The sequence below is a fragment of the Triturus cristatus genome, chromosome 4_1 (genome assembly GCF_964204655.1).
Source record: "Triturus cristatus chromosome 4_1, aTriCri1.1, whole genome shotgun sequence".
NCBI classification, from domain to species: domain Eukaryota; kingdom Metazoa; phylum Chordata; class Amphibia; order Caudata; family Salamandridae; genus Triturus; species Triturus cristatus.
In genome coordinates this window covers 679,670,184-679,692,582 of record NC_140585.1, presented here as the reverse complement: position 1 = coordinate 679,692,582, position 22,399 = coordinate 679,670,184, and the positions used below count along the sequence as shown (strand labels likewise).

The following is a 22,399-nucleotide window of genomic DNA, read 5'->3' as shown; positions in this document are numbered from 1 at the left end:
TAGTGGGTGGGTGTGTTTGTATGGGTATGTGACTGGTTGTATGGATCTGTGAGTGGTTCTGTGGATGATGTCATCAGTGATGTGAGGTCATAAGCAGTGCATTGTGGGGCATAAGTTATACTTGGCTCAGGTACCCATAACTGCTGAATTTCACTGGTTTTGTGCGTGTGAAATCTGTCTACTATAACGTCCCGGTAACCTTTGTGTTTTTTTCAGTAAATTTGTAAGGTTTTTTAAATTCTATTTTCTAACTCGAACGTCCTAGTAGCCTTTGTGTTTTTTCAATGAATATATGCATACGTATATGTAATATTACTGAATCCTTAGTCCTGCACCTGGTATCATAAATCCTGTACCCATCGTCCTGTGCAATGAGCCCTGCATCTTTAACCCTATAGTCATTACCCTGCACCTTGTGCCCTTAACCTGTGTGTGTGTGTGTGTGTGTGTCTGTGTCTGTGTGTGTATGTGTATAAAATCTCAAATGTGGAGGGGTGTGTTTGTGTACATTTTCGATGCAGTTATTTCGATACTGTTGTTTGTCAGATGTTAATGGGTCTGCAATGACCTAGTGGGAAGTGTAACAAGGGCAAATACAAGTAAACACGTTACGTTGTGCTCTTGAGTTATTTACATTAGCTTTCTGGTAATCATTATAAATCCATTAGGAATGCACCATACTGTAATATACCAATACCGGGACAATGTTAAAAAGAAGACACAGCAGACTATACACAGAAGTAAAAAAAATTATGTTAAGAGGATTTGTATCACCCGAGGGGTATCCAGGCGCTAGGCATGGTTAAATTCGAGGAAAGGCATTCCTCTCGAGTCGAAAATGCTGTTGTAAATCGCCTAACAGCAATTGTGAATCGCAAAAGAGTCAAAGGTACCAAGAACTCTGTACATATTTTTCAGCACTTTAACTCTTGATCATTTGAAATTATTTTACTGGGTAATGCTCCTGCTTCTTAGCAATCAAAGGAAGAGATTTTGTTTTTTTTCTTTATTAAATAGAGTTAATTGGTAGGAAAACTGTTAATTTAGAGTCAAAACTATTCTCGCGCTCAGAAAAAGTATACCAGCACGCTTCTCTGAGCCTGCGTTTCTTCGGTCTGCTCAGCCGGTGTTGCCTCCCTTTGAATGTAAATGATTGCATCGGCGTAGCCGTAGAACGCCTTCCTGTGCGTTAAACAGCTAGTTTATCTGTGTGATTTGAGCCAGTGTCGCTGCTGTGCGCTACCACAGTACGTCTTGCATTGGTACCCGGATGTCTCGTACTGTGCATCAAATGAACAGCCGTCGGGGCGTCAGGAGCTCTGTCAGCAGGCTGCCTTGAGTGGCACTTTGGCGGCAGTTCTGCTGACAACAAACAGCCTTGATCATGTGCACTATAAACGGACCGCTGACCACATAGGTGATTGTAGTGTGAAGAAAGAGTCGGTAAATGTGTGTTATGTATATGTAGCAATGACAGACGTGCCTTTGGTGTAGAACAGTACCTGTATAAATGACCGAGACCACCTACGCTCCAAAATACAGCTCTGCCTTTCATCTCCTGATGGCTTCGCTTTGAACCGTAATCGGATAACATGTTGTCCGCGAGAGGCCAGCGAGCGAGCCTCCGGTGGGATGAGGCGATGCCCCTGTGCCTACGCAGTAACTAACCTATTGTTATGATGTACGATGGCTTAACTATACACCACTGTTTAAATCAGTGCAGTGACACGAAATCCCATTAAATAATCCGTGTAAGCATGGGACTACTTGTTTATTCTGCAAAGTAATTGCAACTTGGAATCTATAAAGCAGGAAGCATTGTTACGGTTAGGTTGTGGGGTTCATTAAAAAAATTCCTTTTTAATTTCTTAACCATTGTAATACTATTTTGACTAATCTGCAAAACATTTGCCAGTTACCTGCCTGCCAAATTTCGTGAAGATCTTTGAAGGATGGAAAAGTTATTTGCAGCGAACTGAAAGCAGTGTTTTTAATTTAAGTTCCATAGGTGCTTCAGCAAAAACTGCTGAACTACTCCAAACCTTGCATGGAGGTAGAAGTTTACTCAGACTAGGCTCTGGGTGTGATTTTGTATACACTAATGTATTCGTTTTGAGTTATTTGGCCTTCAAAATGGTATCAGTTTGGCTTCATGGATTTCATTTTATGCATATTTTAGCACCTCGTTCAAAGAGGGTGTCGTATCTAAAATGGTGGTTTTATTTTCGGTTTTTTATTGTGGTAAATGCAGATCTGATCGCCCGGTGACCATAACTCAAACATTTTGTTGAATCCACCATTATACAGTGTGGAATTTCCAAATATCCACAAATCCCATGCTGCAGAAAATAAACACAGGAGGTTAGAGGCAGCAGATCTTAGTCTTATGCTTTGAAAGATAAGTAGGTATTTTACAGATGCTGACGCTGCCCTCAAAACCACACACGTTATCAACACACACGACCTGCAGATAGCACAATTGCTGTTTTCAAATGTTTGGATGGACCAGGAAGAGACACCACCGCGCTCACCTTCAGCTTGCACCTTGTTTGCCCACACAGTCCACAACACTCACAAGACAGGAGCAACCTGTACAGGTCTATAGAGCTAAGAAAAAAGATAGGCTCTTTGGGAATGGGCTGAGACACAAAGTAGAGGAGGGCTGCTACCTAGTTCTTTAAATCATCCACATTCATCCTCACAGGCCTACTACTGATAAACCTCAACCACTGGGCTGCAATTTTTGGGGTGATTTCCTCACCACCATGCAACGTTTCAAATTGGCCCAATGCATATAAACAGGACTTCCTGCCAACTATTAGGAGTTCCTAGGGCAGGGCAAGAATACAGTTGAGGGTAAATCCCTAGGCAATCGGGCGGTCAAAAAAACAATTAAAGACTCGTATGAAGAAAAAACATGATCTGAAAAGACTCAGTGTGAGAACCATAGTTCCGTCTAAAACATGATTATTTTTATTCTGATTATCTTAAAAATATATAAAATTATACAAAATACCAACAATTGAAATAAGCCATCCTAATGATGGCAGGACAAAAATAACATAACACAATAAAACATGACAATAAATCAAAATGGCAGCCTATATCACAATTCTATAGGTGTAAAGATAATGCTGAAATCCTAACATAGGCAGGATGGCAACATAGTGGCTATATGATGGGTCTTCAACGCGCGTTTCGGAGCTCTGTGCTCCTTCATCAGGAAAGCCACAACTTTGTCCTAAAAGATGAATAAAATTCACATAAAACACATATTCTAAAACACACTGAGTTTTATGATAGACAATTTATGGTGATCTACTATGTACTGCCACCGTGTCCCATACTGAACCATATAGCTAGAATTGCTGGATCTACATATTACAGAGGCAACGTCTAGTGAATACTATCACCCGAAGTGAACAAGAAAAAAATGAAACGTGACGAATAAGAGTAGAGATGGGAATGAGAGTACATAGCCTTTAAACGCACTGTTTAATATGAGCAGAGTCCTTGAAAGCATAACAAATAGGTTACAATGGCTAATACAGAGAGAGGACTAAGTCGCTTATGGCAACATAGAATGCTTACTGAATGTGGATTTGAATTATGACCGTATCATCACGCTATTCGTAGCGCACAGGGATACTAATGTGGACAGAACAATTCTATCTATAAGGCAAAATTTGAAAATACCATCAGCCAGGCATACGTTTTTAGGATAGTTAATATGTGTATGGATTGGCACCAGATTAATTGCATCAAGGCCGGATCCTGGATGATTGAGGTTGGCAGTGAGAGGTGTTGTGTGAAGGGGGTGCAAGGCAAAAAAAAGCAACAACAAAAAAAACCAAGACCACTAGGCTGGGGAATTTAAAAAGTCCATGTCGACAACTACCAAGTTCAAAGAGGGACTTCCTCACAGTGGATATGGGCATATCTGAAAGCGAAACATCTGCTAGACCAAGACTGCACAATGTTCTTGAGTGGACCTAGAGCTTTCTGTATAATAAATCATATATTTTTCTTGAATAAGTTGTCAGCAGTACAAGAAAGGTGGAAATTGCCATAGTCGCGCTGTCAGATTATACACCATATTATCACATTTCCCCCTTATAACTCAAGCCTAGAAATGGGCAACAAGGGAGCTATATACTAAACTGTGTTTTAATCGGAAAAAATATGTTTTCTGAAGGGCCTCTTTACTCTTAATCAAAGTGTTGGAATAGCTAATGTGATCACATTTGATGTCCTCAAAACAGTTCGTGTAAAGGAAGATTTGCTCAGAAGGGCTTGAAGGAACCTAGGAAGGCAGTGATGAACTCGAAAAGAAGGCTCCCCAAAAAGATGGAAATAATGGGGATGTCATCTCCCTTGGACAGGCTTTACAGAAAGTACAAATGGCAGGCAGAACTTCAGCACAGCCGGTTTAGGCCCTCTTCGCTCAGGGACTTGGGAGTTACTTTGCGCAACATCCTTCTCCAGCAGTCTACTGCCCTTAGCCTGCTTAGATGAATTTAGATGAATTTAAGTGAAGGAATAAGAAATATTTCTTCTCTGCAAGCTCTATAATCTAGTTAAACTACTGGCGTTGTGTCATCTCTATCTAATGTATAATTTTATTGCGCTTTGCTGATCAACAAGCCACCCGCACACTGATGTCCGTCCCATTCCCTGTCAGTGGGATTCCATTTTCTTAAGAGCAACCAACACCGCTGGCCACCTCGGGGGAAGGAATACCCTTCTAAAAATCATTTAGAAATGGCATTATACACCAGCAAAATTAGGGTGAATGAGTCACCTAAAAGGAGCAACAAGCTGAAAGTTGTGCGTGAGAGTAGGGTCCCTTACACTCAAACTGCGGTTCTGTACACTGGTAAAACACTTTTGGGGAGGGTAATCCAGATTGAGAAATGAACTGGGGTCACATTATTTGTTAGCCCTTTAGAACAAATGTATCCAGGACATAGCCGGATGGTAAAATCATATTCCACATGTCTGGCAGCCAAATGAACTATATACCCAAACATATATTTACTGGGATAGTTTTTAAATCTTTTTTTCATCAAAGAGATTAAAGTTACTGGGCCATCCATATTCATGTTTATCCGGACAGATCGTACGGCTGAGTTGTGCACCTTGAAACCCAATCTCCTGTTGCTGCTTTCCCCACAGATTAATACCCAGCAACAACCGTCTGCCACTTTTCCCTCTTGTTCAGAAATCCCCTGCGTCTCATATAGAAGAACTGCTACTCTCCATTTAATCCTTGTTCAACCGGACCCTAAAAATGTATCTGTCATGTATATGTGGCCTACCATTCTGCTCTTAAGATGAAAAAAACTGATACAGTGAGCTCAGAAGCGAATGTCAAAATAGAGAAAAATCTGCTAGAGGAGGCAGGTATTTAACAGCATATAGCCTCATATTAAGCTGCTTGCGCAGTCAGGATCAACTATTGAAAGAATATTATGCTCTCTACCCAGAGCACATACAGGACATTATTACACACTGCACCCAAGCTTCTTGATCCACCACTCTGTCCTCAACACAGAATCTTCCAAGCCATTGCGAGCAGCTTGGTGCACCCTTCTAAAACGTCATGCTATTTTTGTTATGATCATCAGTTCTCCCTAATAGATTGGCCAAGTATTTCCACCCGACCACTTTCATTTTCCACAGCATTCAGTGACAAGATTATCTTGATCCAGTGGTCATTCAAACCTAAAGATTGCCTGTACACAGCAGTTACTCGACAGGTCTTTGCAAAATGCTCCAATGTTTTTATCACTTTGTCTGCAAAAATATAAAATCGCTACTTTTGTGATGGCAATGCTATTGCTAAACTGGTACTAGTGCCAATAAACTCTACAGCTTCCAATGACTTGTGGGATTACCATCAGTAAATCATTAGAAAAGATTGTGGTTGGGCACCTTCAGAAGTACTCGGATAACCATCTGACCTCGTACCAGTCTGGCTCTGGTATCCAAGAAAGTGCTCTGGAGGTGTCAGACAATGGTAATGTGACTTTGATGGCTGCTTGGACCTCAGCCACCCTTGATAGGCTACCCCATTCAACGCTTCTGTTCATATTACAGAATAGGTGGCATCAAAAGGTTGACTGCCTTTGTTCTCTTCATTCCTGTATAAACATTCCACAAAATTTGAGTAGATTTTGTACCCGGATATTGAGTTAGTTTGTGGTGCATCACAGGGCTCTCAACTTCTGTATTCAGATTTACGCCAGGGTCTCAACTTTAACTGACAGTCATACACAGATAGTCTGGAATCTTCACATGACACACCCTCATCTCCAAAGGTGGAGTTAAAGCCTTTATTAATTATTATTAGGATGCTACAAAGCTGGTTTCAATTAACCAATGTAATAACAAAGACTCTACTTGGGTCAGGAGGACAGATTTCAAAAGCACTTACGTGTTACGTCATCTAACATGTTGTTTGCAGCATGTGCTGTTGTAGATCACATGATGTTCACATGCTATGGAGCATATGCTGTGCACACTCCTGTCATCTAGGGTGGGACTCAGATTTTGCGAGTTGCTTTTCTTCAAAGGACAATATTTGATTTTAAGGCACCTCATACCTCCTCTGAAACCCACATTACCCCAGGACAGAGACGTGTTTCAACTGTACTCTTAGCGTGGCGCAACAAAACCAAGCTTTGTCAGTGGAGGACCGGGGCACTTGGCTATCAAGATTTCAAAGATATATCCATGACATTGTCTCTTCTGTACTGATTGTGGTGAAGATTGTATGAGAATGACTTGTGTGGGATGAAGGTTTGGAGACTACACCTTTTGTATTCTGCTCCTCATGCAATAATACATTTCTGTGGTTGTACCAGCCTCAAGTCTGTAAACTCATCCTCCCGAGGGTCCATCCCGAAAGCACCTGTGCAGCATTTAACCTCTCTTTCAGAGACCGCTGTTTATTTATTTTAATTAAAAAAAAAATTTTGTTGTTTTTTTTTTTTTACAGAGTTTTATATAGCGCGAACTTGACCCGAATCGGGTATCAGAGCGCTTTAAATAGCATCAGTTGCGTTACATGAGGACACATTCATGTTTTTTTAGGTATGAGGAGATTAAGTGATTTGCCCAGAATCACGGGATGTTCATAGTCATTGCCGAGACTCGAACCCAGTTCCCCAGATTCGAGGTCGACTGCCCTAGCTGTTAGGCCAACTCCTCTCCCCTTTTATTTATTTATTTATGTATCTCCCCATTTATTGCTGGAAGGACTGAAGTGTGCACGCTATAGAAACTTCTCCCCACTTCAAAGGGACAACTGTGTATAAAAGAAACACCTCAGACACCACCACTTCAGTACACTTCTGGACCTGTGGATACGCTGCCAGGAAGGACTGCCACTGTGATGGACTGCCGCTCTGAAGGAACAGCTGCCCTGCTCTGTTGACGTGTTGCCTGGGCGAGAATGACTGGACCTGCATCACTTGAACCCAGAGTGACTCCAAAGGGTAGTTGCCTGGCCACCTGATCTGAAGCCTCCGGGACATAACAGGCTTCCAACAACCTTGCATCTACACCTGCACTCTGTCATCTATGAGTCTACCCTTCCAAGTGGTTCCAATGCAGTCCTGGACCCTCGGAAGTGGGCTTAAGGTGGATCTTCTCTGGATCCAGTGGAACTAATGCATCACCTCTGCTGCGCGGCACAACCCTGATCACAACCAACGCATCTCCGCTGCTGCGTGGATTGGACCTGCCGCAAAGACATGCATCGCCACCACTGCCTGCATTGCTTTCTGAACCGCCACTGCACATCGCATCCTCTGCGCAGGCCCTCTCATCTCTTGTTGACGGTAGCCTCAGCAATGACGATAGACTCCGCATTGCAACTCTGCAACTTTTTAAAACCAACACATCGCCTGACTGCGCTCCACATCCCCGACGTCAGACTTTGCATCACAAGCTCCATCAGCTGGACCATCGCCGCAACACAGCCTCGCACCATAGCCGCGCCGCATCTCGGAATCAACGCATCACCTGAGCTGCGTAGTGCATCATTACATGGACCCAAGCAACACTCTGCAAACCAGGATCTAAGGTACTCTGTCAGGCCTAAAAGGGTCCCTGTAGCTGGCACACACTCCATCGCGGTCTGCCTGAACTTGTGACTGTCTCGGCCCAGTGCAACCAGATATTCACAGTTGGCACCTTGTGCCTTTTGGCACTATTTTTACTGAGACCTTAAAAATTGAGGCTCTCCAGATCTACTAATTTGATTTTTGTCATTTAGGTCTTGTTATATTTATTAAATTACGCTCTAAATTTCAAAACCTGTTGTGTGCTCCTTCTGTGTTGTGTTTTGGCTGTTTTACTGTTTGAAGCGTTGCACAAATACTTTACACATTGCCTCCGAGTTAAGCGTGACTGCACTGTGTCAAGCTACCAATGGGGGTGAGCATAGGTTAATTTGGGCATGCCTTCGCCATACCTTGACAAGGATTGTGGTTGCTGGTTGACCATGGCCCACACCCCATTCAGCCAACCACCCAATTTCTTACATATGTGTATTGGAGTAGCTGGATCCTTTACAGTCCGATCTAGGGAGGCTATGCCTTTTGGATTTTTGTCATTTTGGCCCGGTTTTATTTATTATTGTTATTATTATTGGGGCGACTGTTTGACACTGCTTTGGAGGCCAACATAATTTTTCCTACCTGCCTAATCACCTGGGTGTTGTCCCGCGAACTTCCTTTGTCTCCCTCCCGCCGCCGCCATCCTAACGCGGCCGCTGTGCGGAGGGGGACTACCTTTCCCAGGGTTCCTAGCAGCGGACAGGAAGCTGAACTGGAACCCGCCTCCTGTACTCTCGCGCCTGGAGGCGCTTAAAAGCAAAGGGAGCCACTGGCAGAGCGGGCGACTGTTTGACACTGCTTTGGAGGCCAACATAATTTTTCCTACCTGCCTAATCACCTGGGTGTTGTCCCGCGAACTTCCTTTGTCTCCCTCCCGCCGCCGCCATCCTAACGCGGCCGCTGTGCGGAGGGGGACTACCTTTCCCAGGGTTCCTAGCAGCGGACAGGAAGCTGAATTGGAACCCGCCTCCTGTACTCTCGCGCCTGGAGGCGCTTAAAAGCAAAGGGAGCCACCGCCTCGCGGGTCCGCGCGCGGGCAGCGCCGGGCTAAGCCCGGGCAAAGGGCGGGCCCTCTGTGGCCCTCAGAGGCCAGAGGAGACAGGGCTGGGCCACGGACCTTGTATTCATTCGCTGTAGAACTTGCTCATTCACTACATTGTGATTTTTATTGTGCTTAACCTTATGTGTCATTAGAAGTTAGAAATACTATAGGGACACCTTGACAAATTTGCCTTTGCTGCCTTTGCTATTTGGATTGCCCGTGGATTCCTTGCATTTCGACCAACGCTTCGCCGAACCCGTTGCGCGGGTCCCGCTTCACAGAGGGGTGCTCTCCTTTGTGGGCTGTTAGCTGCTGCTGGGGTAAGACAGGGGCTGAGGGCTGCGAGCAAGAGGGCTGGGACTACATTTCCCAGGAGTCCCAGTAACCCCGCCCGTTCCACCTGGGCTGCTCTCCCTCCCCGCCCCGCCCCCAACGACCGGGTGGTCACCGTAAGAGTCATAAATCAACGTGTGAATACCGCTGCGCGGGAGCGCGCGGGAGCTCGCCGGGGGCCGAAGGGGGCCGGGCTGGGCCATCCCCCTGACAAGTATTCTACGGTTCCTTCTCCAGTAAGTGAACTCTGATATATTGTATCCTATTGGTGTGAAGTAGGGCAATGTCTGCCTCAACAAGTACCGCCAGCGCCCGTTCAACTACTTCACCGGTTGAGACTGGTCCACTGGCAATTGGCCCTTTGGATAAATTCTTTTTTAACCGTTCATCTTCAATTGACAAAGAGCTAACCTTGGCCGAGAGGCGCGCAGACTATCAATTGAACTGCTTAAAAATTCTACGGACAAGTACTTAACTCTAACATATCCCACTCTGGTAACTCCATTATCTTCTGTAAATTTTCCAGTTGCCAACGAACAACCTGAAGGACAGGCACAAATAATAAATAAGGAAATTGTTACAGATTTGAACAATTCCAGTGGGAGTTGTATTCATCCTATATTGCTTCCTGACCCAGGTGCTCAGGCTATCCCGACTCAACCTAAGCTTGGGTCCAAAAGGAAAAGAACAGCCCCACAAAGAAAATGTAAAATTGTGGCCAAACCCCCTCAAAAGCATAGGAAGCTACACAAAACTGTGATTACCAGAGAGGCTGTTATTGAAGAAAACCATAGCATAGGAAGTGTTCAGAACTCAAACCTTGCTCCTTCGGGTAGCCTAGACTCTCAAGAGAAAATTTGCCCTGAGTCTGCTTTATCAATTAACGATAAATCGCTACCACTTGCAAATCTGCTCCCTGAGCTAGAAAGATTACTTAGATTAATACTTATCCCGATAGAGGATAGAATTGCCAAGCTTTCTGATAGGTTAAACCACTTTGAGCAGGCAACACTAGATAATTTTTATTCTACAAAATCCTTGATTAAAGCTAATGCCAGGGTGGATTTAAGTACAAAGCCCTATGACAATATTAACCTTGTCACTCAAGATAAGGGAAGAAGGCCTCAAAACAACTCCCCTTTACCCACTAAGACAAGTAACACCACTGTCAACACAACTACCAAATCTACTGATTTGGTATATTTAGGCCCTGTTCAACTTCAGCCTAATACTATAAACCCATCTCAGTCTATGGTATCCCAGTCACAAAATTCATCTCCTGTTGCTGGTTTAGGGGTTACTGTATGCCCCTTAGTGGGTAAAGCTCCAGTACCCACAAAAGCAACCAACAAGCAGATAGTTCGAAACAATCTTGCGGTTGGGAAAGGGGCTAATGTATGTCCTCCAGCGGGTAAAGTTCTAGTACCAACCCAACCAACTAATAATCAGTTGGTGTTGAAACCTGCACCCCGTCCTGTTCCTATAGTTTCCAAATCAATCCCACCTCCCTTGATAAAGCCAAAACACAGAAAACCCCCAGTAAATCTTACTCCGGATTCCTTCCCCTATGTAGTAGTCCTTATAAATGTTCCACCACTTCCCATAGGGCAGAGAGAAACCTTCCAGATGCTCAAAAATAAGATCATGCACTGGTTAAGGGAGAATCGACCTCTCCCAGGAGACATCGATGGGTTAATCATAGGGGTAAGGAGAATAGACTGGATAGGGTATACACCGAAAAGTCTGGGTGGGGACTGTGTTGTGGTCAACTTTCAAGATCCAAGGGTGGCGGGATGGATAACTAGGCAGGGATGGGGTGAAAACAAGGGAGGTATTAGAATTGTAGATCTTACCTTTTTCTACCCCCGCCCAACCAGTGTACTGACTAGCCTGCTTAATGAACCCCTGAACCCTTCTACTGCACCATGGCCAATTACTTCCACACCAGCTTCATTATTTGGTCAGAATTATACCACATGTATAAACTATAATCCTCATGCTGGATGGCAGGACCCAGGGTGGGGATATTGACAAATTATTAGAGAGTTGAACAGTAGTAATGGAGGGAACAATAATGAGTCCAAGGGGGCCTGTGAAGATCATGTTGGTACTACTGTTACAATCTTAACTGTTGGTTACACAGAGAAGGGGAGTTTTGTTGTAGAGGGGGGTACTGGGATGGAAAATATAAATGCTAGTACTGTGAAACTACCCTTAACAACAGCTAATATGATTGTTGACCCCACTGATGATCCTGGGAAGGTCGTTAATAACATCGAAAGCCCAATGATTTCCCGAGTGTCTTCTTATACTAACAATTATGATGGGTCTGAGTCTAGCTTTGGTACGCTTCTATCCTGGAATGTTGCAGGGTTGAGTAGTAAGTTAGACTCCCAACCTTGGGTGGAATATATCTGTGGGTTTGATGTTTGTTGTTTCCAAGAAACCTGGGCTTGTGACCCCCTGTTTTGTTTCGGTTACTTAAACTTTCCGATACCAGCATCGAAAGGTGGAAGGGGTCGGCCCATGGGAGGTCTTACTGTATGGATAAAACAAGACTTGGACATTACCATCAAAATATTGGACCTGGGAACTAGCGATTTACAACTGCTAAGAATCTCCACAGATAAGGGTCCGTCATTGGATTTGTATAACGTTTATGTAAGAGGCAGTAATACAACCAATTCCTCCACCTTAGAGCTGTTGTCTGCCTGCTTAGAGACCAAGTCCCAAGATAGCAGGGTAATAATAGCCGGGGATCTTAATAGGACTTTTGAACCTTTAGACTGCACAAATGATCCCTTAGGGAAGGATGAGGACAATCTTTGGGGAGTACCATCTTTATGTTTAAACCCCGTCCCAAGGTGGACAAAAGACATCCTATTACTAAATGCTATTTGTATGGAACATGGTCTAAGAGCACTGAACGGGAGAACCACAGGGGACAAGGAGGGTAGTTGTACCTTTGATAACTGTAACAGCAGGAGCAGAATTGATTATATAACATGTAGTCTCCAGTTGTGGCAGGGGGTTATTGATATGGCCATTAGGCCTAGAGTAGAAAGTGATCACAACCCCCTTTGTGTGACCCATAGGTGGTGGAATGTTGGAGTGGGAAACTTGCACCTAAAGAATGATCAGATTCCAGTCATGAGCAATGACGAACGTAGGCTAAAATGGCCAAGGGTATTGGCTAACGAGGAAACCATGACCTATATCAACCATGAGGTTGATAGTGCAATTACCGCAATGGAGGCGGCTGACCCAATAGTTCCTGGGGTTAGGGATATCACTGATATCCACAACAAGTTATTTTCCCTCCTCAAACCATGTTTTTTGACCAAGAGTAAGAAAGGGAGGAAAACCCAGGATGTTGGAAGGTGGTTCAATCGCCAATGTAGATCTACACGACTAGAACTGGGACAAGCTATTAGGAACAGGGACCGCGTTGCAATAAAAGAGGCAAGGAAACTGTACAAATTGGCCATTTTCCAGGCCAAAAGGAAATGGGACGAAGACCACTGGGCTGAGTTAAAAGAGGCTTCTAGCAATAAGGACTCTAGGACCTTTTGGAAAATTATTAAGTGGGGTAGAGGAGGTGGCCCAGCAAAGCCTGATAATAATGTAGCTGAAGATGCCTGGGTTGACTACTTCAGACCACAATATGCCGAAGTCATGCGCCCCGGGGTAGGTGAGGGCATAACGCCAGTCTATGCTATTGACAATTTGTTCTCCCCCAAAGAAGTAGAAGTCGCGATTAGATCCGTGAAAAGTGGGAGAGTGCCAGGGCTAGATGGGATACCACCGGATATCTTCAAGTATGATATGACGAGATGGGTGAGGTATATCTTTTTAGTAGCAAACGCCCTAGCCAAGGGGGGGGTGGTCCCCGACCTTTGGAAAGGTGCAATTATTATTCCCATCCATAAGAAGGGAGATCGCTCATTGCCTGCCAACTATAGGCCCATAAGCCTAATAGCAACCATGCAAAAAGTAGTGGGAAGAATGGTTGCAAACCAGCTTATGGACTGGGTTGACGCCAACAACGCCCTTTCCTTATATCAAGCTGGATTTAGGCGAGCTACCAGCACCATTGATCAGGTCTTCCGCTTTACCATACTGCGGTGGAAGACGGTTTTACTGGGAAGAGGCTGCCTGTATGTCGCGTTTGTCGACCTGCGGGCGGCATTTGATTTAGTCCCCAGGTTTAAGCTATGGTTGGTTTTGCAAAAAATGGGAATTCCTATTGATTTGCTTACACTAATCATGCGTCTACATGAATCCAATTTCGCAAGAGTACAGTGGGGTGGGAATGGCGAGTTTACTTCGGACTTCCCCGTGGAAAGGGGTGTCCGACAAGACTGTTCCATGGCTCCCTTACTCTTCTCATTATTTATTAATGGGATTGTCAAGCGAATGTTGGAAGCAAGCGTAGACGCTCCTTCGTTAGCGGACGCCAGGGTCCCGATCCTGATGTTCGCTGACGATACCCTTATCTTGTCTAAAACCCCTGTAGGGCTGCAACGTGCATTAAATATTTTTGATATTTTTTGCACAGAGCACGGGCTTGAAGTAAACGTGGGGAAAACGAAACTAATGGCCTTTACCCCAAGCCGTAGAATCTATCCCAAGGTAACCCTAAATAATTGCAAGTTAGACACTGTTAAGGAGTTTACATATTTAGGGGTACAGATAGCAGAGGGCGCTGGCTGGTTGCATCATTTGGAAAAAGTGGCCATAAAACATCAACAGCTTTCAGGTGCTTTGAGGGGAGAACACCGCAAATCCAAGACAAAACCGATTAAACCCGCACTTATAGTGTACGATGCAAAGGTCTTAGGTGCCACTTTATATGGTGCGGAGTTATGGGCTTGGGACAATCTTGCGGCCCTACAGACATCTGAGAACAATTTCCTCAGAGGGATTACAGGTCTTCCACAGAGCACCCCCCTAATACCATTGTTCCTGGAGTTGGGTAGACGCCCAATTACCGATAGAGTGCGATTGCGCCCTGTTCTCTACTGGAGACGTCTTTGGACAACTCCAGAGATCAGACAATATGCAGAGGGTTTTCTTTGGATAATCAAGGAAGACATCTTCCACAAGATAAAATGGCTTAAAAATCTAAGGGCCATGCTAATTAACTTGGGGTTTTCCAATCTTTGGAATAACCCAGTGGAAGAGGAGTTCCCAAGCAAAGAAGCCCTCAAATCACATTATTGGGATTGGGTGGGTGGTAATCTGCTGAAAGACGTTAGGTCTGACTCTATGGCTGGTCGTTTTTTGGAGACAAAATTTTTTCCTATCCTAGAAAATTATTGGGATACTATTACGGTACCAATGGATAGGAAGCTAGTCTTCCAGCTAAGATCCGGATCTATTCCCCTAAAAAAACTAACGTCAGGTTGGCATAGGTCGACTAGTAGGTTATGTCCAGTTTGTGAAAACGCAGAGGAGAGTGTAGGTCACTTTCTATTTGTATGTAAAGCCTACTCATTACCCAGGAGATTATGGCTCACACCTGTATGTAAAAACCTGGGGACACGTGACAGTGCAGTGGCTTTAAGAATTTTGTGTACAACAACTCATGAATCGATAGTCATTGGGGTAGCTAAATACTTGGGATGGGCCTGGGTCATCAGGCGACGATTTCTGGGGGGGGATTAGTTAATCAGGTTTTCCTTTTATCTTTATTGTCTAATAATGTAAAATTACTTGTTACATGTAAATTTTTTACGCTAATATCGTATGAGCTGCACAGAATGCCTATATGAATTTATATTTGTAAATGTTATGTTTTTATTCTGTAATGTTTAATTTTATGCTGTGCTTTTATGAGAAATAATCTCGAATAAAGCTTGTAAACAATTTATTAAATTAATCTCTATGTTGCTAACCTGGTGTGGGTTCTTTCTGTTTGGTGTTTTCACTGTTTTACTGTTTGAAGGGTTGCACAATGTTACACAGTGCCTCTAAGTTACTAGGGGGTTGACTACAGGTCAATTTGGTGTTTATTTGTGGCTTACCCAAACTAAGATTGTGGTTGCTGCTTACCCAGGGCTCACACCTACACCCAACAAACCATTCCACCACTTCACCCGTTAGGCTTTATTATCAACACAAAGTCACATCTGTGTCTGGGCATTACATTCAGTCTTGGAGAAAACGTACCCACGCCTAGAGAGTGAGTTGCATTAGCCCCAAACTCTAGTTACAAATATGTCCCCATACCAAAGTGCCTTTCCAAGCAGTGGTTACAGACAAGAGAGTATTATCAAGTTCTAGTGTTGGAGGAACCCAATATTCATTACAAAGTGCAGTGGTGAAACCAGAACAGCTTGTTACTGGGCAGGTTGCTTCTCGACCCACAGCCACAGGTGGCCATCAGTACAGACACGCTCTCATGGGTTGGAGCGCTCACATGGGTAACCTTATAGTCCAGGGCGAAAGGTCCTTGAAACAAATATTCCTTTAACATCATGTTGGAGTTTACGGCAGTACAATTAGTTTTCTGATATTTCCAGACAACAATTTTCCACAGAGCGATTCATATTTGAACAGACACAACCACCATGTATTATATACAGAAATAGGTTATATATTCCATATAGATTTCCAGAACTGTTCAGATAGTCTGGTGTTTGTCAATTCACCACCAAGTTTACTTGCTGACTGAACACCTCCCAGAGGTGAACATCAACTTTGCAGATCTTCTCATCGGAAACCACCAATAAACTTAGAAATGGCATATCCCTTTCAGGTATACCAAAGCATTAGCTCTAAAGTTTAGGTACACCAGTGGTAGACCTGTTTACCACCTGCAAAAACGTGAAATGCCAAAACTTTGTATCCATGTAAACTCACCCTAAGTCTCTGGGCAATATCCCATTGCTCAAGTAGTCAGGGATATTTGCATACCCTTTTTTCCAGCTACCACAGATTCCATAGTTCAAAAAGTTGACTGGTGCAAATGATGTTTATTCTCATGCCCTTAACATGGCTGTAGTAACCATCGTTCTTTTCTCCTGTCAATGCACCATCATAAAAAGTTATAACTGTGCATAAATGTACTCACACAGCATCTAGGTCAGCGACTACATCTAAACCTCAAGATTCTCATTTTTGCATTCAGATGGATACTTCTAACCGCAGATTCCTCACCTTTAAAATACCCCCAGTTGCCAGACTGGATCTGGATGATTTTTCAGCATAGCCCCAGCGTGCAAATAGGGTGCCTCCTGCTGCTCTGGGTTGATCCACCATTAAAGTAACAACTGAAGCTATGTATAAGCACCACCCAGGTGTGCTGACATCGATTCCTTCATTTCTTTCTGCCCCTTCGTTCGTAGATCCGGAACTAGCTCCTGCTTTTTAGGTCGAGCCTGGGAAGTGCATGTGGTGCTATGCGAGGCATGCTGTATTGGAGTATGGACTTAAAGCCCCGACAACTCTCCGCCCATATTTTCCATTGGTTTGTGTAATTTTTCTTCGTAATTGCTGGCTTCTGATTTGTTAATAGGTTTTCAAGCCCCACCTTAGTACTGCCTTGCCTTGATTTGTAACCTATCATGAGGACTGGGCCTTTTACTTCTGTTGTTACCCGGTATGTCTTATTTAATCTGTAAGCATTATTTTCTTTAATGCGTTTCTCCTACTGCAGGCATGACATGCTTTCCTGCAACCTCAGTGCAGCGCTCTAGTTGTAGCCTTCACTGCTGTCTTCCATCGACACGTTGCACAACTCCCTTCCGATCCGTAGCTTCACTCGTCCTCCGCCTACGCTGCTTATTTTTTTTAAACTTTTTATTAGGTTCAGCAGTATATATGCATACATTCATGTTCATCAGTTCAGCATTGTACAATATACAGCGTAAAGGGGAAAGTAGCAGTTACATAGTCACAACATTCTGAAGTCTATCATGTCTCATTTCTAATTCTATCGATGGGAAAATACAGATTGTGCTGCTTATTTTAAGTTTGCAATCCAACTGAAGGTTTCGGACACTTCGCATAAGCACCACTTACAACATACAAGGCCATGTTCAGTTTTTGTGGGCATGGGGAGATTGTGATTTGCCCAGAATCACAGGATGTTGAGTCGGCACCGAGACTCCAACTCAGTTCGTCAGTTCCATAGTCTGCAGCTCTTGTCGTTAGGCTACACCCTTTCCCTGTTTTACCAGGTTTCTGTGGAACACATTAGGCATTCCAGTGGTTTAGATGGAGAAAAGACTACATGGCACAAATTCCCCTAACCTTACTTAACCAATTGTTGCTCGTCTACCATATTAAACAGGGTAACTTTACAGCAGAGGTGGAGCGCTGCGGAGAACGACCTTTACAATACGGTCGTTACACCGCAATACATTTACATCGCGGTCATTACAACACAAGTTGTTACAACGACTTGCGCTGGATTGCGCTCTACACTAAGGAATAGTATGATTTACTATTCCAACACCTTCGCTACCTTTACACACACTGGAGTTGGAATAGCAAATCATACTATTCCTAAGTCCAGCGCCTCTAGCGCAAGTCGTTGTAACGACTTGCATTGTAATAACCGTGATGTAACGTACCGCGATCTAAATGATCACGTTGTAACGTCACATATTCAGCGCCGCTGTCCTTTGCAGACAGAAGCCACAGCGTTTGCAGCTGTGTGCACTCAGGAGCACAGACCATTCATGACATTATGAATATTAATGAAGAATGGAGCCCGCGCCTCAATGGGTGAAGTAGGCGCTCTCGCAGCAGACGGATAGTATGTTCACTGCAGTACAGAGGGCACATCCGCTTGCAGCTTACAACAAAAACATAGCGCTGCCTGCAGCATCTCCGTGCACATGGCCTGGGAGTGCATAAAAACAGAGCTAGCACAACAGGAGTGGTGGCATGCTGTGCATTTTACCTCTAGTTTTGTCTTCCTTCCTACATTCAGTTTTAAAGGCGAGTTGTTAATCAGTGCCACGGGACAAATTACTTTGCTGTGCCAAAAACAGACCTTGGAACAGAAACTTATGTTGTATCTGGGGAAAGGCAAACATTCATTGTTGTGTTAGTCATGCATGCTCTCAACTTCGTGCAAGCAATGACAACACATGCGCTTATGGAGTTGATCATTTTCTTAGTTGAACTTTTTTTGGGGGGGGGGGGGACATTGGCTTTGTGTGCATACTTTCAGAGTTGTTTATTTAAATGCTCCATCTCGCCTTCTGTTCTTCTTGCTTGCCCCTCTCCCCATCACCCTCCCATGTTCCGAAGTTGCTTAACAAACTTCCCTCTTCCATTCCACTCGTTCCGGTGTTGTTGCTCATCATCCTGCTCCCACCCCTTCATTGATCTGTAGCCAAGGGCCTGCTTTTTCGGGCCACTATGAACACTATCCTCTCTCCATGGTAATTAAGAATGTAAATAAGACATAGTAATTCCTTCACTTCTTATACGCAATGAATGTCCAACAGCCCACGAGGGCAAACATCAAATTCATAATTATAACATGTTTATTTTCATAGCCAAAGCTTTCTTTTCTGAAAAAACATTCCATGCCATTGAATATTTTAAAATGAATTATGTTGTTTTTGCTAAATGCTTCCCTAAGCCTTACCTCCCACAGTCTGTTGCAAAGACGAGTTGTAAATCAGTGTTTAAGCAGAAATGACTTTAAAGGTGCATGGCTAAACACTTAGAAGGTCCAAAAGGCGAGACCTATTGGCTATGCCAATGCTTGTTCTCGTGAGTTGACAAGCTTTTTTCTTCACATAAACTTGTTTCTATTGTGCAAGCGAAATGTTCTAAAACCACAGGCTTTAAACCTTGAAGGGGTTGTCGGAAACAAATGTCAATGATGAATCCCCCACATGGTGTGCCTCTGGTGTCTACGGTCGTTCCACTACTCAAAATCATGTGGGAAGTGTGCCCTGATGAATCTGCAGGTGATTCAGGACCACAAAACCAAACTGTACGTCACCAAGCATTGCCAGAAATCACTTCAAGACCCCACCTGCTTGAAGTCAGGGGGCATGGACCTGGTCCCGCGACGGATCTTCGTCGCACTCCAAATCTTCAAGTAAGTCAAACCAGGATAAGAATGTAACAAATTTGATTGGCCATGCAAGGCCAATGGAAGAATGAGAGCCATTTAAGTTAACGTGTGACTTAAAACTCCGCTTTACTTAACACTTAACTAACATTTCCACTATCTCAGGAGATACTGTGCATAGCCATGTAAAGGCCAGGCCTTCAATTATGGAGCCAAATGCTCAAATTCAAGTTTGAACATGTAACCTATCCCAGCACAATGTGCAGGCTTAGCAGATGAGTTGTATAGCCTAGCAGTCCAAGTCCTTCGCACCAACCTCTCCCAACCCCCTCACGCGCACACAATCCTGAGTTTTGACTTTCAGCAATAAAAGGCAGACACTTCTTTTGTAATGGTAATTTTTTTTTTCTGTGTTACAGACCTTGTTTCAATCCCCTACATATATTTCTGAGTTTAATAGTACCAGTTACCAAAAGATGGCAAATGTAATTCTGAACCAAATATCTTCTCATGGTTATTGAGGCATGAAACGAAAAATGTTGTCAGCTTATGCCGAACCTTTAGAAAGGTGGTGACAAATACCTAGTCTGATGTAGTTAAATTATTTTGTTTGTATCAATTAATAGCCAGCCCACAGTTATGTCTCCTTTCTATAATATCCATTATTGTATTCCTGGTATCTGGCAGGCACAATGGCTCTGCATGTAAACGCCTCTTAAGTCTGCCGCAACCATTGCTAGTGGCCCACTCTGTCCAGGCAGAGGAGCATTGCTCTTTGATCAAGTGGGCATAGAATCTTGCAATACTGTGTATGAGTCAGATCTAAACTTGTGCAAGATCATGACCATCAGGCTCAAGATGAGCCACTTGTTAAAAAGCAAGATGCCCCTCTCCCTCCTTAGCATCAGCAGGTGTCGCACAAGAAATGTCTAAATGTGTCTGGGTGATGGTAACAACTGGTTGCTGAAGTCTTTTTGTTCAGGAAGGCACAGTAGTATACATGGGGCTATTGATTTATTTTGGGCTGAAAAGACTGCTCATCGAGTAGCTGTACTGCTATTTATGAGAGACTTGTAGACCCTGAAGTATGCGATGACCAGGTAGCGTATAAAACACCACTATGCATGCTTGTCAAACAAGGGTGACCCTGACTGCTTCCTTCGCCTGATCTCTGTGTCCAAACTCGGGTTTAAGAAGTGGAACACAATGTTTGATTTGTTTAAGCACATATCAAAATAAATTAAATGGGACATGCCCACTGACCGGATTAATATCCAAATGTGCATGGTAGTTTTTTTCAAATGTTGGACTATTTAGCAGCCTGTCAAGGTGTTGTATACATATTTATTAATAGGATGAAAATATGTAGCACATGCTTCAGGAAGTGAATCTGAAGTTTGGAAAAGAAGACTGATATCCCGCAGCCAGCTCTCATTCCCAAAGAATAGCCAGGGTAGAGGCAATAGCAGACTGATTCAAGGTCAAGGAGGACACCTTGTTTTCAGTGTGATGTAGTCACCTAGGTCTCTGCCTAGCAATGAGACATGGAGGAAGTCCTGGTAATAGGCCCAGGCGCATAGTGAAGGGAACACGCCCCAATCACAATACATTACCATCTTCTGCACCAGCATTGTTACATTAACTCAAAGATAATGTCCCCCAGTCAAAGAAAGTCACTCCTGTGTTTTCGGGCAAACTTGTGTAAGGAAGTTTAGATGTCATTTTAGCGAATGCCTTATGCACACTTGCAGACTTGGGAAATAGCACGAATGGGAATTTTGTTGAAAATGATAGAACATTGGAGCCATAGTTTCTGTTTGAAAGCCTGACTTTATAGTAAAGCCTTAATTAACCGTGCATTTAGATATTGACGTGTATGTCTTTCTGTTTTTTCACAGTTCCTCAGCACGTTGTTCGCTCCTTTGAATTTTGTGATGGAGAAAGTAGAAAGCATCCTCCCTTCCAGTCTCTGGCACCAGCTGACGAGGATCTGAGAGAACACATTGCACTAGCCAATCGCCGGAACATCTTACATGCCAATTTTTTGTTGACCACAAGAAAGCATGACTTTAAAAAAGGGAAGAAGTTTTGACTTATGAAGTCTCCACGGATTGTCTGTTCGCGCATAAAAAACTTTTTTGTTGTACAAAATAAATCAATGTTCTGTTATATTTTGTTTTGCATTCAAAGGAAAACAGTTCTTAAAATAAACTTTTGTGTACTGCAGCAGAACAGTGGTTTATTCCAAGTTTTTGAAACTTCCAAGGCATTTCTGCTGTTACCAAAAACACCTCTTTTAAAGGATCAATAATTTATGCTACAAAGTACCGCGATTTGCGATTTCACTATTTGCAAATCTAATACATCTGCCTATAGAATGCACAGGCAGAACTTCAGCAACAGAATTTCAGAAGACTCGCCCCTTAAGCCACCTTATAAAAGAAAACCCATTTTAAAAATGGCATTAAAAAAGCTTGTGCCTTTGTGGGCGTCTGTGAGAATTTACATTTTGTTGATGCATGCAGGCCAGGAGGCTCAGAAAACATGCATTAAGTTGAAGGAGGCCAACCAGTCACTTTTTTTTCCAATTTAAAATATAAATACTTTGTCCGCCTTCGTACTGCATTGGGATCACATGGTGTTGGGGCTTATAAAACTGAGGACAGGTCCGTGTTTAGGAGCCAGGCAACCTTATTTGTCCATACAACCATGTCCGCCTTATAAGAGCATATTTACTTCCTACAGTTTACCCCTCACACAGAACTTCCTGATTGTCTACCATTGGAAAAGAGAATTTTCTCAAAGAAACAAGCCCAGGTGCCCAGATTTTCTTAAGTTTCTAGGATGCAAAATATTGCT

General features: G+C 43.5%; 1 protein-coding gene across 12 annotated transcripts in view; it reads left to right on the top strand.

Annotated features, from left to right (window-relative positions):
• The window catches only part of ST7 (suppression of tumorigenicity 7), a 614,758-nt gene extending 592,986 nt beyond the window's left edge, over positions 1-21,772 (top strand). For all 12 annotated transcript variants that reach the window (XM_085653135.1, XM_085653132.1, XM_085653133.1 and 9 more), the window contains exon 15: positions 21,439-21,772. In XM_085653135.1, coding sequence (XP_085509261.1) covers positions 21,439-21,534 — 96 coding nt within the window. In that variant the 3' untranslated portion in view covers positions 21,535-21,772. The remainder of the gene's footprint in view (positions 1-21,438) is intronic.
• Positions 21,773-22,399: the final 627 nt, after the last annotated feature.